This window comes from Cavia porcellus, unplaced genomic scaffold (genome assembly GCF_034190915.1).
Source record: "Cavia porcellus strain 051 isolate PalLab524CR breed Dunkin Hartley unplaced genomic scaffold, mCavPor4.1 scaffold_16, whole genome shotgun sequence".
Taxonomy (NCBI): domain Eukaryota; kingdom Metazoa; phylum Chordata; class Mammalia; order Rodentia; family Caviidae; genus Cavia; species Cavia porcellus.
This window is the reverse complement of record NW_026947499.1, coordinates 33,003,870-33,022,154: the sequence shown is the minus strand read 5'-3', so window position 1 is coordinate 33,022,154 and position 18,285 is coordinate 33,003,870. Positions and strand designations below refer to the sequence as shown.

General features: G+C 43.4%; 1 protein-coding gene across 13 annotated transcripts in view; it reads right to left on the bottom strand.

The window, feature by feature from the left end:
- Mapk8ip3 (mitogen-activated protein kinase 8 interacting protein 3) overlaps positions 1 to 17,755 on the bottom strand; it is a 45,281-nt gene extending 27,526 nt beyond the window's left edge. For all 13 annotated transcript variants that reach the window (XM_013141610.3, XM_063226274.1, XM_063226275.1 and 10 more), the window contains exons 1-4: positions 17,261 to 17,755; positions 7,945 to 8,065; positions 6,046 to 6,116; positions 5,738 to 5,829 (exon numbers count right to left, since the gene is read on the bottom strand). In XM_013141610.3, coding sequence (XP_012997064.1) covers positions 5,738 to 5,829; positions 6,046 to 6,116; positions 7,945 to 8,065; positions 17,261 to 17,578 — 602 coding nt within the window. In that variant the 5' untranslated portion in view covers positions 17,579 to 17,755. The remainder of the gene's footprint in view (positions 1 to 5,737; positions 5,830 to 6,045; positions 6,117 to 7,944; positions 8,066 to 17,260) is intronic.
- Between the last annotated feature and the right edge of the window lie 530 nt (positions 17,756 to 18,285).

Below are 18,285 nucleotides of genomic sequence, written 5' to 3'. Positions count from 1 at the left end.
CAGCACACAGCAGCGACAGCACAAGAGCAGGACAAGAAGACTATATTAGAGAGTGAAGGTCAGGCCAGCTCCCGCCTGTGCATGCACTCCAAGGGAGAAGTGCATGACGACGACAGTGGGCATCCAGTGGCACATCCTGTGCTGCCCTCTACACAAACAACAGTGATTACACACATACCTACAAGGACAGACACATGGCACACAAGCCTTCTTGGCTCCAACAAGAGGTTGAAATGTGGCCTGTGAGCAGATCAGCAAGCAGTGGGCACACAACCTGCCACAGAGCTCCTGGCACACATGTCCAGGGCACATGGAGTGATAGCACACAGACAGACGCATGTGTTGCAGCTCACACTCATCTTCGGTGATGGCCAAGCACGTCAGTGTTTGAGTTCCCACTCAGTTCATCCCAGAATTATACAGACTCTGAAAACCATGCAGGGAGTGCAGGAAAAGGCCTTCTGGAGTGATCAGCAGCTCAAACTGAGGAGGAGTAAGAGCCTTATAGAGACTGCACTGGAAGAATCTGAGCTCAAGGAGGGACAGACTTAAGGACAAAGGCTGTGATGGGAAAGTCTAGACTAAGGAAGAGTGTGCAGAGTTTGGCTGATATAGAAATGTGTGGGGAGGGAGTGTTTACCTCACCCATCTGACAAAGCAGCAGCCGAGGTAATGAAGGACAGTCCTCACACTTGAGCCCTAAAAGGCACATGCCCTGCAGGGTGAAAGTGGGGTGTGCTTTCTTCACTGAAACCTGTTATTTCCTTGGATGTGTCAGGCAGAGGCTGCTGTCCACACCCAGGGGCTGCAGCTGATTTTGTTTTCAGTGGGACCTTCAGCAACAGAACTATAGCAGGAAGGCAGAAGCCAGAGGAAGCTTTTTACATCTGCTTTGGGGAACATTCTGTGGGCTAGGGAAAAAAATTCAGTGCCACTAGATTACTGGGCAGGATGATAAGGACAGCCTGGACCCATGGCACTGGGCCTTCTACTTCCTGTTTTTCCTACTATGGGTGCATATGTCCCCTCACAGCCAAGGTTTGCATAGACAGCAGCCACTAGTCCAGTATTCAACTCAGCTGCAGGCATCTTTTTTATGTGCCATAGAGACTAGTGTGGGGTAGTCTAGCAACAGAGTTCTTGAGATGTGGAGACTGTGGTGGCATAGCTACTCAAACTTTGGCCTTACAGAATCCCTGCTGGCAGAAAGGATGGGGGCCACCAAGGCCTAATTAAGTGTCAGTATGAACAAGATGCCCCTCCCTCTCTCAGACAGGCTAGAAGGTCTCATTTGTTAAAGGAAGGGGCTCCTGGGGCTTGTACAAGGCATGGAAAAAACCCCTCCTGTTGGCCTTTCACTGCAGATATCACTATACTGCTGGGCACTGAAGGCCTCTGTTTTCCAGAGGGCAAATGGTAGTGACCAGGACCTGATGATGGCAGCACAGAGCAGACTCATAGACCCAGACCTTATAAAATAGGTCACAGGGCTTCACATAACAGGTACATTCTGTTTCCACAAAGGAAGAGAAGGAGCCTATGAATGAGACCTTGTGTGTCCAGCTCTAGACCATGGGCCCCTTCAAGGTGTGCAGGAACTTCCCAAAGATAATTTGCCATGGAGATATAGCTAAACTCTGGTACCATAGAGAAACTATAGAGGGAAAGGAAGTACAGGGCTCAGGGCAGACTGCTCAGGAAAGCGGGTTCCTCAAGGACACCTCGGCAGCAGGATTCCGCACAGAGATGTCTACAACATACCACATCCTTCCCGGAAGTATATCTTTTATAGCAGAGGAGAAAGTACCAGCTAGAATGTTTTACACTGGCTTTGGGATCTGGGTAGCTTCAAACTTGGCTAAATCTGACTTTTTGCTCAGCACACAGAATCCTTGGGCATCTATTTAAATAGCATCTACAGTGCCTGGGGTGCTGATCAATATGACATAGGAGTTTGGGTATTCACTGCCTACAGTCCTAGGTTGAGGTGAAATTGCCCAGAGGCCAGAGATACACTGAGCCACACTCCCTGTATTCTCTACCACATGGCCTTCAAGTGTCGCTGTCTAGCAGGGCACTGGCAGCAGACAGCTGGAAGGTTGTAGAATGGTGTAGCTGTCCTAGGAAGATGCCCCACCTGCCCAACTTCTGCTTCAGTTTAAACTGCTCTCTTCAGCTCCCCATAGAAACATGTGGATTCTTCATTCCAGATTAGAATTCAAGAATTATAGAAGAGAAAGTTTCCTAAGCCATGAACTGGTAACTTGGGATTCAGCATTCCTATGTTAGATATAATAAATAACTGTAAAGATTACAATTCTTCAAACTCTTTCACCCTTGTTACCTTGATAATTCCTGCAGCAGTCAAGGTCTACTAACAAAGCTTCTACCATGCTTCAGCCCTGCCATATGTGGTACAGATGCCACTCTATGTTAGAGGCAGCAACACCATGTCTAAAGACACAGGCATGGTTCTAAGAGGCCTTTGGATGCACACATACATTACTTTTTTTTTTAGGTTAAAGACTCTGGGGCATAGAAACAGAGAGCTTTGCTCTAGTTACACAGAAAGTAGCTGATAAAGGCCAGAGCTAGATCCTAAAGCTTCTTGTTTGTAGGTACAATCCACAGACCAGGCACAGAAAACACAGGCAAAAGTCCTTTATGCAGACTGACGAGGGCTTTCTCTTGCCCAGTTGACTTCAGAAAGCTTTGCTGCAGGAACCAGGGACAACAAGTAACAGTGTCATGGGGTTCAATCTGTGATTCTGGGGATTCTGGCTTCAGGCCCTTCCCCTCACTGAACAAAGATTTGGAACCCATGGTCTAGGCTATCATCATGAGTCATCCACCTACCTCCTTCAGCTTCTATGGATGAGATCTTTGATGCTGTGTTTTCTAAGACCTATGGTCCAGGTCTGTCCTGACTCAAGAGGCACATAATAGGAGATGCCCAGTCTCAGGAAGCTTTTCCCTGCTGCCTAAGCAAAATCAGCATCAAGTCCTGAATTTGTGCCAAGAAGGGGCCTGGGTGTATTTTGAAAACTGCTATACAGATTCAATGCAATCCCAATCAAAATTCCAATTAGTATACCTCACAGAATTAGAGAAAACAATCCTAAAATTCATTTGGAATCAGAAAAGACCTAGAATAGCAGAAGTAATCCTGGGAAAAAAAAGATAAGATAGGCGGTATCACAATTCCTGACTTGAAATTATACTATAAAGCTATCATGAAAAAAAAAAAAAAGTGTGGTACTGGGGGAAAAAAAAAAACCAGACCCAAAGATCCATAGAACAGATTAGAAGATGTAGATAAGGTGGCACACTAAGGCATCTTTCTTTGATAAACGTGCCAAACACATTCACTGGAAGAAAGATAGCTTCTTTAATAAATGGTGCTGGAAAAACTGGCTCTACACTTGCTGAGGATTAAAACTGGACCCATATCTTTCATCATGTACTAAGCTAAAATTGGAACAGATCAAAGATCTTAATATTAAAACAGAAACATCAAATCTGCTGGAAGACAGAATAGGTAAAACATTGCATGTAGGCAAAATTTTATGAACAAAACTCCAATTGCCCAGGAACTATCACAAAGAATCAACAACTGGGACTCACCCTGCTGAAAAGCTTTTGCACAGCAAGAGAAACCAACAACAGAGTTAAAAGACAACACACAACATGGGAAAAAATGTTTGCCAGTTGTACCTCAAAGGATTACTACTGAGAACATATGAAGAACTCAAAAAAAAAAAAAGTCCTCCAAGGTTTAAAGGTCCAATCCAAAAATGATCATCTGAGAGGAATACATACTTCTCAGATGAAGAAATATGAACAGCAAATAAAGAGTGAAAAAATGTTCAACATCACTGGTCATTCAAGATATGCAAATTAAAATAATACTGAGAGTCCATCTCCTCCCAGAAAAAATGGCTACTATCAAGAAGTCAGGCAATACTAAATGCTGGAGGGGTAGTCGGGGAAAAGGAGCCCTTTTCCATTATTGATGGGAATGCAGACTGGTGCAACCACTGGGGAAATTAGTGTAGAGATTCCTCAAAAAAACTAGACCTAGAAGTCTCACTTGATCCAGCTATTCCCCTTCTGGGTATCTTCCCAAAAGAATTAAAAACATCACACCACAGTGATATTTGTGTACCTGTGTTTATAGGAACACAATTTGTAATAGCCAGATCTTGGAAAAAATCTAAATGCCCAATGACAGGAATGGATAAAAAAAGATGTGGTATTTTTAAACAATGGAGTATTACTCAGTCATAAAGGAAGATAAACTGGAGACTTTTATAGGTAAATAGATACAACTTGAGAACATACATTAGTGCAATAAGTAAGACACACGTGTTAACACTATGTTGTTTCATTAGTATGAGCAACTGAAAGAAAAAACATGTATATGTACATGTATATGTATACTAAAAATTGTTAAGATAGTTATCCTACTGATTTCTCTGAGTTCAGAAAGAGAAAGATTTGTGCTATTTGGACAATTGAATGCAGATGTCTTGTGGTCTGGGTAAATGATTTGGGGATGGCAATGAGCACCACATGTACCATTGTTGACCCTTGATTGACATGTTTTGAAATTGTGTTGCATTTTTTTTCCCCTTTTTATCCTTGAAATAAAATGGATTTAGAAAAACAAAAATTAACCCGGGTGTGGTGGCTCATGCCTATAATCCCAGCACTTGGGAGACTGAGGCAGGAGGATCATTGAGAGTTCGAGACCAGCCTGGGCTACAAAGTGAGCTCAAAGCCAACCTGAACTGCATAGCGAGACCCTGTCTCAAAAAGACAAAAGAAAAAAAAAATTAGTAACTCAAAAATAAATAAATAAACTATAACTATCCCTAACCATTAAAAAAAAAAGAAGGGCCTGGGGATCTGTCACCATCCTACTTGCAGAGTAAAGGAGGCTCAGAGATGCCTAAGCAAGGTAGCCTGCTATGCAAGGTAGCCTGGTCTTCTCTAAAACCATGATTAGCTAAACTTTAACTATGTATTAGCATATATTAAACCACGGCCCAGAAGGAAAATGTACATACAGATCCTGTTCTCAGGTCCTGTAACAACTCATCCATACTGAAATCTATCTTTTCAGATGAGAAAAGAAGGTCAGAAGTATTGGGTGACAGGTCAAGGCCCCTACTATTAGGTTTCCTGGCTTGAAGGCACATCTCATCATGCTAAAGTCTCTAGATGCTTTTGGAATCTTCCTGGTCCCTCCTGGTTCCTCCCTCTGGCGTCTCAGGGAACAGAGTAGAGTGCAGCTTCTACCTTTCTTAGGATTTGATAGCCTACATGTTAGATTAATTCCCTCCTGTGTCTACTAATTACTCAAAAGCACCATAACTATTTTTTGTTTGTTTGTTTGCTTGGCACTGGGGATCAAACTCACGACCTCATGTTTACCAGGCAAGTACTTGAGCTATTAAGCTAAATTTCTGGCCCTAGCACCGTAAGTATTACTTCTGAGGATTCAAATATGTTTTGGTTAGCAAGTAAATTTACAAACATGAAGCCTGCAAATAGTGAGAATTGACCATGTATAATTTTTCTGGGCCTTCAAGAATGATCTGGGGCTGAGCAGAAGGCATAGGCAGCATTCCACCTACATCTGTCAAGGCCACAATGATCTCTACAGACACTCCTGCCTAGCCATCCTCCACTCTCCCCTTCCTATCAGGAGCCCTGTCTTCATGAGATCACCTACCTCCGCCCTGGCAGACTGCTCTCCGTCTGGCTGGTTCCCCCAACCTGCTGCATCTTGGACCTCTCGATGTGTTCCACATAGGTCTGAATCATCTGCCAAGAAGAGTTTCTCATTAGTGTAGCCAGCCAAGCTCCTCTATTATAATCCACAAGTGCCATGCTCAGAGAGAAACAGACAAGGTGAAGACACAGTTGAGGAAAATCTCACCAGCATGAGGTGGACAGCCTTCTGGATAAAGAAAGGTTGATCAAAGGTCACTAGCAAATGGCAAGTGTCCAGCATGGCTGCCTGTGCCCACCAGTGCCTACCTCTGTGTGCCGCTGGTGGAGGGCGTTGTATTCCTTCTTCATCTCTGATTCCCGCTCCTCCAACCGGGAGACTACAAAACACAATCATTGTGAATTAGCTGTACAGCTTCCTCAGAGTGGCTTGTGCCTCTGCTCTGGGTTGCAAACAAGAACCTAGTCTAAGACCTCATGCTTAGAGGAGTCATTACTTTGGAGTGCTAGACGGCGTATAGTGTGTGTGTGTGTGTACACGTGAAGACGCTCATGTAAAGAAAAACCAGGACCCAGATGTGGTCACATAATAATCTCTGCCCAGGTAGCCATAAGTTCATGACTTAGGTGAAACTCCTTGCATGTGGCAAACACAGAAAAGAAGTGAGTGAGGGCTGGGTATGTGACTCAATGGTAGGAGGAATACTTGCTTAGTATGTATAAGACCCTAGGTTCTATCCCCAGCAATGAAAACAAAACAAACAAACAAAAAAAAAATAGAAAACTTGTGAAAAGGGACAAAATTCAAAGTGAGTATCCTGAGACATGTAAGAAGTGACAGAACATGGGAAGTGTATATAGAAGCTATAGTAGCACCCCTTAAAATTATAGAAGACCAAGAAATCAAATGATACCTGTGCCCAATTCAGGTTAACAACCAGGTTTCTCTAAATTGGGGACGAGTGGTGACACTTACGATGGTCCCCTCTGGTCCACATGTGCCTGCTAAAGCAATGTAACTATCTAGTATGGTAACTGGCAGCAGTGATCAGAAATAATCTGTCCCTGTCTCCCACCACCAGCCTTGGATACCTTTCTCTGCAGCTCACTATTTGGCCCTCTGTCCTCGTAAACACCACCATTTAGGAGGTTACTACCAGTCTGCTGGTCACATATCAGTGCTAAAACTTATCAGTGGGCTCAAACTTGTCAGTGTCTTGATTGAGGATAGGAACATGTTCAACATATGAAATCAACTTTTTTCTCCAATCTGATTTTAAGTGCCTGCTATCCAAAGTAACTAGGCAAAGCAGTAAAATGCTTTAATTATCGAAACATCTCATCACAGAAAACTGAGATTAATAGGTGATTATAACATTAATACATCAGAAGAGTTTTTTTTTTTTGTCTTTTTCTTTTTTGTCAGTACTGGGGATTGAACTCATGACCACATACTTGCAAGGCAAACGCTTATGCTGCTAAGCTAAATCCCCAGCCCTTCAAAAGAGTTTTTAAATACTAAAATACATATTCCTTTTTTGGGGGGGGGCTTTTTGATATAGGGTCTTGCTATGTAGTTCAGGCTGGCTTTGAACTCATTTTGTAGCCCAGGCTGGCCATAAACTCACAGCTATCCTCCTACCTCAGCCTCCCAAGTGCTGTGATTACAGGAGTGTGCCATCATGCCCAGTTTAAAATACCTAGTCTTATAGTAATGATTCTAAAGTAATACCTTGTCTACTTGCCTTGTGGGGTCAGAATTTTCCTATGAACATCCTTGACCAAACATGAACCCCTTCTGGGATCCCTATAACGATGGCTCCATTTATCAACCTGACCTTCAGCTCTACAAAGACCAGTCACGCCTCAGCCAGGTCAGGCTATGTGGACCCCACAGCAAAGGGAGTTCTGTTTACAGGATCATGGGAATATCTATAGAATCATGGATTTGCTATTTTCTGGTCATATTATACCAATAGGTAAAAGGGTCATGTGATCAAAAAGGTCTTGTTCTTATTTCCACAAAAGATCTGTTACAGAAACACACTGTAGTGTGAAAAGATAAAATAAGAAATAGTGAGAAGAAAGTAAGGCCATTCTTGGGCTTCCTCAAATCTCTTTTTGTCAAAAGCTTTTATATCCTTCTCAGCTGGATTAGTCTTAGAACAACACACATTTGATGGTGATTCATCTCTGTCAGCCACTTACTCTGATCCGCATAGTTCTTGGCCTTCAGTTCCAGTTGGCGTGTCTGAAACTCATAGTGTTCCACCTGGATTTGGAGTTCTTTCTTCTCTTGTTCCAAGGCATCTTCAAACTCAATGAATTTCTATGCATGGAAAAGAGAAAAAAGAGCAGGTGTCGTGGTGGGAGCTAGCCAGGTGACAGCAGTCCTTCATGGCCTTGGGCTTCAAAAACCAAGAGGTGGGCTGGGGATGTAGCTCAGTGGCATGGCACATGCCTGGCAAGCACAAGGCTCTGAGTTTGAATTCCGGTACCAAAAGAAAAAGAAACAATAACAACAACAAAAAACAAAAACAAAGACCAAAAGGTTAGATACACTTCTGAGGCTAAAAGCTGGCCAGCTGTAGGGCCAGAGGAGGGTATTTCCATTCTAGACTTGGTTTCTCAACCCTACATGGTGCTTCCCCTCTTTAGGCAAACCTCAATATATACAAGCCCTGAGAGCAAGGAAGAGGAATACTTCAAAACAGAGCAACATGGAACTTTCTCCCCAGTTAAGAGCAATCATCGAGGACTATGAATTCCAGTCAGGCTGTCTTTATGCACTTGTGTTACCTGAGCCATCACACAGGGCCCTGCCTGTAGGAGGACCTATGTTTGGTTAAGGGTCTGCTGTCATTTTGAAATGTTTAGTTAATTGAACACAGGCTCCATAAATGATGCAGCTGGTCCTGTCTGCAACAGAGCAGAATTACACCTATTGATACTCAGCCTTGAAACAAGGTAAAGGCTACATTTCTTGATGTGCATTTCAGTTGCCACTCAGCTGAGGATCCATCATTACTGGACTAACAAATCGCACCAAGCTTCACCTCAGTCCTTGGAAGAGGCATGGAGACTGGTTTTAGAGTTGGCACGGTAAGTCACGTGGAGAGTTTCCAAGCAAAATAATGCATAAACAAGTGAAAAGAAAGCACTCTACAAAATGAAAGAAATTGATAGGTTGAGGAACAGTGGCCTTACAGGCTCCAGTGTAGACTCAGTCTTTACAGAGACACCAGGCCAGGCAGGCAGCACTGCACCACCAGGTATAACTCTTCTAGTGGCTGGGATGGGGATGGCAAAACCTCCGTTTTACTGAGCAGGAAATAGGAATACAGTACATGTCAGTAAATTTCATTTGCAGGAAATAAAAATACCAGTCAGCCTTTTAAGGCATAAAGAGCTTCTCAGAAAACAGGAAGATAAGGGGCTGGGGATTTAGCTCAGCAGCATAAGCACTTGCCTGGGAAGTGCAAGATCATCAGTTCGATTCCTGGTACAAAAAAAAGAAAGACAGGAAAATAATAATGACTTCAGGTTTGTTTATCTAGAAGAGGAGACTCACTCTTGCAGGCCAGGGCTGTGTTTCCTGTAATAAATACACCCTCTTTCCCTGCCTTTCAGTGGCAGTAGATGCCAAAGGCCCCTCCTGCAACAGCAGCTTCTATAAGGTTTTTGTGCTGAAATTATGGGCTCCTGCTGAAGAATGACTCATTCTGTGCCATGAATCTGAGTGGAAAACCCAGTGGAGGGCAGACTGGAAAGAGGCCAAAGCAGGGAGAAAGATACAAGATCAAGATCAAGGACACTGCATGTAGCTCAAGTAAAATGAGGAAAACCAAAATAAAATAAACATTCCACAGACAGGAAAATCCAGATTCTTTGTCATTGTCCTTATCTTCTTCTTCTTCTTTTTTTTTAAAGCATTTTAGTATGTAGCCCAGGCTGGTTTCAAACTTGCAATTCTCTTGTCTCAGCCTCCCAAGTGCTGGATACAGGCACATGCCAGCACACCAGGCTCAAAATACAATTTTAGTGTAGCTTTACAAAACTGGAAATAAGTGGCTGTGAATTAACTGTGGACATGATTACTTTGTGAAGAAAAAAATGAATGCTACTAATTGCCAAGTGTTTTATTTTGTTGCACTAGGGATTGGATCCAAGGCCTTGCTCTACAACCCTAGTCCAAATATATTTTAAGTCCTTTATTTAAAAAAATTTTTAAAAAGAGGGTTATTTAACAACCATGATCTTACTATCTAGAGTCAGTTAAAGGTGTGACACTGACACTCTGCCAAATTTATATGTGTTAGTGTATGTATGTGAATGTGGATGTGATTGTGTGTAGGATGTGTGTGTATGAGCATGTCGTGGGCAGGCAGGTTTTATCATCCTGTTTATTCATTCATCTTGGGACACCTTTCTACATCTGTGACATGCCCTACCACTTCCATTTCTCACAGGTGTGTGTCTCCCTCTGGATATATGTCATCTGTTAGCGCTTTCAGGTTGCTCTAAAATGCCATTATTACAGCAGAGCCTTATGTACCTTTGTTCATCTGCCTGCTAGCTTCTGCTACCTCTAGCTGTTGCCATGTGCTACCAAGGTTCTTTAGGGTCCCAACCTGGGCTCCCTCAATTAGGTGTGTCAGTGCCTTTCCCAGAATATTTTCTATTTCTGTACAGCTGAACAATGTATCTGCCAGTCTGACAGGTGGAAGATGACATGGATAACTGTTTACAATTACAGTTCCTTCATTCGTAGTGACACTAAACACTTTTTCATAAACTTACTGATCATAAATACTACCTCTTTGGTAGCCATTCTTTCTATTCATATATTTCTTATTGATTTATAAGGACTAATTAAGAACTTGTCTTACACATGTCAAGTGTTTTTCCCAAGGTGGGCCTTGTATGTGAAGCAGTCTCAGTTCCATTTACTTAATAACTGATTCTTTCAGACTGGGAGAACAGCTTGGTAGTAGAGTGTTTGTCTAGTATGCATACAGCTCTGGGTTTAATTTCTCAGCACCAAAACCCAAAACCCAAAAACAAAACAGGCCGGACATGGTGGCACATGACTGTAATCCCAGCACTTGGGAGGCTGAGGCAAGAGAATTGCTGCAAGTTCAAGGCCAACCTAAAGTGCACAGTGAAACTTTATCTCTAAAAGATGAACAAACACCAAACCCCCCAAAATGAACTTCACAGCTCTAGAATATTGTCCTTTTCATGTGCTAAATTTTATTATACATTTCAGTGTTCTTCTGAACTAGACCAACATAAGTTTTTGGGATTTTGATTGTGGTACTGGGGATTGATCTCAAGGCCTTGACACTAAATTTGAGATCTTTCTGTCTCAACCTGCTGGTGTGCTAGGATTGTAGGAGTGCACCATATACCTAAGACAAGTTTTTCTTAAAAAGTTTATTTAAATATATTAATACTTTATCATTTATTGTATTCTTTTCCAATAATTGTTTCATTTATGTTTTTATTTTTTTGAGGGGGAGTGCTGGAGCTTAAAAGCCCAAGACCTTACACATACCAGACAAGTACTTTACACTGAGCTATATCCCCAGTATTCAAAGAAAGGTTTTATAGCGGGCACTATAGTTACTTACAATATCCTTCAGTACCTGACAGATGCATTCCCTCTTAAATCTTCCTTTTCAACACCACTTTGATTATTCCAGATGGATGTGGGAATCACCCTGAAAACTCACATGGGGACCATGTATCTGCCTGTTGAACAGCACCAGGCCCTAATCCTTGGGATGGGGTAGAAGCCCAGAACTTTTCCCCAGTGAAGTTTATGATGAAGAGAAAACTTGTCCTGAGCAAGAGGGGAGTACATGATGGGTATCTGGAGCTCAGGTGAGTAATTTTTCCTTCTTTAAGCCACTGTCTGAGCCGGGCGTGGTGGTTCACGCCTATAATCCCAGCACTCGGGAGGCTGAGGTGCGAGGATTGTTGTGAGTTCGAGACCAGCCTGGGCTACAAAGTGAGCTCAAGGCCAGCCTGAACTGCATAGCAAGACCCTCTCTCAAAAAAGAAAAAAGAAAAAAAAAAAAAAAGCCACTGTCCTCTTTGAGTTGCACTACTAAAGTTCCATACAAAGAACAGTGTCATTCACTAGAACTATTTCATCTATGTTTCATCACACCACCTGTCTTTTACCTGGGGGTGGTGGGTGCATACCTGAACTGCATAGTGATACTCTGTCTCAAAAAGGCAAAAAAAAAAAAAAAAAAAAAATTAAATTCAGTTTTTGTTTTTAAAATTGGCTGTTTGATAAATTTCACAATACATATTAAAATAACCAGACAGCATAGACTCTTCCAAAATCTTGAAGCTGAGTACGTTTTTCTTAGTATAACATGGAATGAGACCATTCTTGAAGCAAAGCAATCAATTGATTTTTTGTGTCAAAGTAAAATCAAGAAGACAACATAAGTCAGAAGTTCCAGGGTATGCCTGCCCTGGTAGGTTTGTAATTTTACATCAAACTGTACACTAAACCTATGTAACGTAGTATAGTATATGTCAATGACACCTCTATAAAATTTCCAAAAGGAAAGAATAAGACAAAACACAGCCCAGGCTGAAAGTCAATTCTTGCCCATCCGTACAGGTTATTTCTTGGTGCCAAGGATTTCCCAGCTGACCTCTTCTCAGCCCTGTGAGAATTTCATCACCTTCCTGTTGTTTCCTAGACAGCTAGCACCTCCTTTCCTATCTCATACTATTTTCTTCTGCTTGGTTTCTTGTTTCAGAAACCTACTGCTTCTTCACTCTTGTTGGAACATACTCAGTGAAAATACTCCAAACCCATCATTTAAGCATTTCCTTTCTTGCCTAACACTAACTTAGAAGTTCATTACTGTCTCATATGAAGTCCACAGGTACACTGTCTAGAACTGTCTCCCTAGCTTCATGCAGCTATTTCTTTTTTTTTTTTCGTTTTTATTGGTACCAGGGATCGAACTCGCAACTACCTGCTTGCAAGGCAGGTGCTTATGCCGCTGAGCTAAATCCCCAGCCCCTTCATGCAGCTATTTCAACATGAATTAATTAAAAGGAAAACCAGTGTTGGCCGTGTGGCTCAGGGGTAGAATGTTTGCTTTATGTGCATAAAGTCTTGATCTGTCCCTATTACTGAGGGGGGAAAAAATCTAAACAATTGAAAAACCAGTTTTTCAGTTCTATGAATCACAGCTGTACATACTTAAAGGTTCCCAGTGGGCAGTGACAACTAAATTTAACAATGCAAAATAGGGAATGTCCATCACCACAGACTTTGCTGGACACAAGAACTTCTCTAAAGAGATCATCCGTAACTTTTAGGAAGTCAAGCGTTAATGCAGTGAGATGTGCATGGAGGTGGGAACATGGATAGCTTCTCCATGTGGGCAGCAAGGAACAAGAGAATAGCCTGGGGCTGGACTAACCAGAAGTACGATCCCCTTGTAACTTAACTTGGGGAAGCTATATGAGGAGGAGCAGCAGGAAAATAATGAGGGCCATTTACACTCTTCAGTGTACAGTTGGGCTAGGGAGTCTGAACACAGGCACTGGCAGGGTAAAGCCCCTGAAGGAGCACATGGGAGAGGAATTAAAGACCAGATCCCTTTGTATTCCTAAGAGGACATGTGAACTTGATGAAAAGGAGACAGCCTATGTTTTTTTTTTTTTTTTTCCTTTTTATCGGTACCAGGGATCGAACTCATGACTGCCTGCTTGCAAGGCAGGCGCTTATGCCGCTGAGCTAAATCCCCAGCAACATCCTATGTTTTATACACAGTCAGGATGTCACAGGCTCAGTGAGCAGCTATGGGTCTTCTGTGGAAGAGAAATCTTATCACCAGGTTTCACAAATGCCACATTAGGGTATATCCTGCAGAATGACTAACCTCAGTTGTCACACTTTAAGGTTAAGAAAAGCAGAGAATGCGAACCATAGTACTGGAGACTATAGGGACACACAGGATCCGAGGCCTTACCAGAGTAAGAAAAGCAACACAGAAAGACTCATATTTAGGAATCCAAGTAAAGAGTACTATTTATGCAACTTTTCTGTACATTATTTTAAAATTGGGGGGACAGCTCGTGGTCAAAAGTATGTGATTAATATGTGCAAAGAAAACCGGGTTTTACCTGCAGCACTGCAAACACCATCCCACACACAAAAACTCAATAGTTTTAAAAATTTAAATTAAAAAAAAGATACTTAATTTAGAAATCCTGATTGTAGAGAAACTGCTTTCATCAGTTTTTGGCTTCAGTATCTATCTGCTACCACACTGGCCCAGGAGGGTTCCAGTCACACCAATATTTCACAGTAAGTACTCAGTCCCAGACCAGAGGCCTCTCCCATATTCTTTCTGGCTGGAAAGCACCTCCTTTTGCTCATGATGTCTAAACTTATTGGCTTCCATTTTTAAGAGTGACTGTTTGAGGCTAGGGATATAGCTCATTGTATGTACAAGGCCCTGTGCTCAATTCCCAGCACTGGGAGAAAAATACTGGAGTGACTGGTATTGCTACAGTGAAACAACTTTTGGAGGCAATGAGGAAAGACACCTCTTGCCACCACATGTTAATAGCTTCATCTAGAAAAATTAATGTTTAAAAACTGCTCATTAGGGGCTGAGGGTGTAGGTCGGTTGAAGAACGCTTGGCTAGCATGGACAGGGTCCTGGGTTTTTTCCCTAATATTCCTGCTCTTCGTGTTACAAGGCAGGAGAAGAAAATTCAGGCTTTATGCAGTGGTGAACTTACTATTTGTAATATAGGAAACAAGAGCAAAAACTTCTGATCCAGTGATTAATTCATTTATAAAAGAGTATTTCTACAGAGTAGGATTACAGTATTTGGGCATTTTTTCTTTTTGTTTCCAGTTTAATCCTGTTCAAATATTCTTCTACAATTACTTTTGTCCAATCTGGAAAAAAATAAGTCTTGAATCAAACTCTCCTGCATTTGGATACTTTCCTTAAGTATCATCAAATGCTGAATCATCAGCAAATATCCACATGAACATTCCTGGGGACAGAGTGCCTATCTATGTTGCTTGAGATAAGCTGACGGAGGCTACTAGGGGCATCTTTGGGATTTAGGAGATTTTAAGGCAAATAATAACCACTGCTATTTGTCATCTCTCAAACATTTTTTTTTTTTTTTGTTCTTTTAAGCTACATGCTGATTATTACAAGGCAAAGGACTCTGCTGCCTAAACAAGCACAACACATGTAATCATTCTAACTGGCCTCTCTGGAGACCACACAAGTTCCCAGCTCAGCCAGCCAACTGCCCCTTTCCAATCCTCTTCTCTTCCAATGGGAAAGAACAGAGGGTTTTAAAGTACTTTATATCAAAATGTGCTCAATCTGAAACAACTGAACCTGCAGGCAGTGATGCCCAGGGCTTGTCATCCTAGTTTACCCTGATTCTACCAGGGATTCTGCCCTAGCAGCCCAATTTTCCAGGCAACCAACTGCCAAAACTATGACTCTTGGCACTTGAGAGAAAACTGATCTGCCTCATATGACAACTCATTTACTTCACAAACATGGTCACCATGATCTAGAGCTGAAAAAAGCTGGATGCAGCTCCCGAAGACAGGGCTAGTGTTCAAGATGGTCTGTAGACTCCAGTTCAAAAGAACTAGACACCCAGTTTTGAACCTCAGGAATCTCTTTCATTGTGGTTACTACTGGGCAGAGGATAAAGAGAAGATAGAGATTTTTGCTCTGCTCAAGGCAAAAAAAAAAAAAAAAAAAAAAAAAAAAAAAAAAAAGAAAGAAAGAAAGAAAGAAAAGACAATAGCTTTGCAGATTCTGCCAGCTCAGAAGGCTGCAGGCGGCTCAAGTTACCCATTTCTGACTAAGCCTAATCAAGCAGAATGGCTGGGCCATACTGACAGCTCAACCCAGGGCTCTGCACCACCAAATGCCTGCAGCCTGTGATGTCCATGAGCATCACACACATCTGTGATGATGAGTCTTTACCTAGAAACAGCAGCTAGTCCTCAGTGCTTCCACAAAACAAAGTGAAATGTTTACCTGATTCCATAATGGAGTCAGAATGGCCATTATTTACAGTATTTAGCCCTTTTCTTCAGTTGTAACATCACCTAAGTCTTTCCAAGGGTATGCTATTAGCATTTAGCCTCAGCTTCTCCTAGTCAGCTCAGTATATTTCTTACCCTGCTCACAAAGCTCTCTGCACAATGGTAGGTCTTGACACTGCTACAATCTTATTTTATTTTTGTTCTTTTGAGACAGGGTCTCACTATGTAGTTTAGGTTGCCCTTGAACTCACTATGCAGCCTAGGCTGGCCTCAAACTCACAGCAATCCTCCTGCCTCAGGCTCCTAAGTGCTAGAATTCTAGGCATGTGCCACCATACCCATCTACAATTTTCTGCAAATCACGATACACCAGCACCATTCTTAGTCCTGCCTTAAGTAAGCGGGAGGGCAGAGGCTCTACTAGCACTGTACAGAGCAAGATGCTTAATGGAGGTAGAACTACAAGGTTACAACTCAGCGGTAAAGCTGTCCATCTTGATTTTCTCCTTTCAGTTCCTCCTCATCTACTATTATGACTACATGGGTACATGTAAAAGAAAAATCCACCTGGAACCTCTAATGGGCATTAAAATGTCCCAAGAGGCCTCAGAGAGCAAGCAGTCAGAGCAGCAGAGGGTGTTACCCAGCACAAGAGCAACAGTCACATGACTGGCCAATAGAAACCCCAGTACTTGACTTATGGGAGTTAGTGTTCTAACTCCCTGCGGCAACGTGACTAGTAGGGAAGTGCCCAAGTCAGGCAGGAGGGTCAGCTCTGCATGCTGGCCTAGTGCTTTTAGAGTATATGCTCTTGGTCCAACCTTTCCTTTTCTCTCTGATCCAGCTGCCTCCCCACTGAAATGCCTCTAGTCACCCTGAAGCCTCAAATCCTGGGAGCTCTTGTGGCCTTTTAGATTGAGAGTGTAGAGCCTGTGTGGCAGGGTCTAAACCCACCGAATCTGCAGCAGTGATGCCCAGGGCTTACCATCTAACACTGCACGGATTCTGTCAGGGTTTCTGCCCTAACTTCCTAATTCGCCTCCCCCAGTTCTCAGATAACTCAACAGACCCACCTCTTCACAGATACAAAAGCCAAACGCAAATCACAGTAAGCAGGAATGATCCAAGATAAACACACTTTTAACCAAACGAGGGCACCGACTACGGTAGTTTAAGAAAGAACGAAATACCAAAAACAGTTTTTAATTTCAATACCAAAGACACTAAGGCTGTGTTCAAGACAACTTCAGTCATTTTTCCTATTGTAAAGAAGAGAATCGCTCACTGACAAAAACAGAATTTCTGGGCTTGGAGATCATCTAGGGCAACTCGCTTGTCTGACCTACAAAATATCAAACTTCAAGAGGGCGGGCGCAAGACCAAGGGTCCCAAGCGTATGGGGAGGGGCAGCCCCGGTTTGTTCCCCCACCCAGGCCTGCACACCTCCTCCGCCTGCTTGCGCAGCGCCTTCTCTCGCTCGTACTGCGTGAGCAGCTGCTCGTTGTCCTCGCGCAGCAGCTCCAGCTCCACCTCGTGCTCCTGGTTCTCACTCAGCACTGAGTCCAGGTTCTCCAGCACATTCACCACCAGGGGCATGAGTTCCTTGACCACCTCCTCATCGTAGCAGTGGATGAGGCGCTCGAACTCGCGGTAGATAGAGCCCGCCAGGCCCGACACGCGCTCCGACATCACTGAGCCCGAGCAATAGTCATCCTGATACACCACCACACCGCCGTTCTCGTCCATCTGGATCTCCATCATCGCGGCGGCCACTGCGGCCGCCAGCGCGGCTCGCTCCGGTTGCCCGGGTTCGCAGGCTGCTGTCGCCTCAGGCCTGCCGGCGTCACCTCAGGCCGCAGCTTGCCGCCGCAGCAGCTGCTGGCCTGGCCGCACCCGTCACTCGCTCGCCGGAAGTTGCGCCCGCCAGGCAAAGGGGACTGAGCCGCATCGCGCCCCGCCCTGTGCGGTGATGTCACAGGAAGCAGGGCAGTTACGCTTCCGGCCGCGTTCTTCCAGGCCTGGCGGTCACTCTGAGGTAGTTCTCTAGGTGGATAGACAGACCACTGGGATCACGTGGACGCCTAATCAGCGTGGAACCCCGCGCGCTTCTGCACCGCACTTTGCCGCCTTTACCCCATGCGCTATTTTTAGGCCAGTGTAATTTATTCAAACTGCCCACAGAATTAAACTTCGATGTTCATGGGCATTTGCCCCCCACACTTGGCCCATTTTGCCTGTTTCCTAAGTGATCAGTGGCTTACATGACCCCCAAACAGCTGTATTGACAGGCCTGCTTTGCTCAAGCGCTAACTCTGCAATAGGCTTCCCCAATTGAAACTTATGTAATTTGGGGCCCAAATGTTCAAGGGACATTCGTCAGGGACACCATTAACTTTGGGGGCCTTGCAGACATTGTGAATTACCATCACATCCTGACTGATTGATGCTAACAGTTGGTTTTTTCCCCT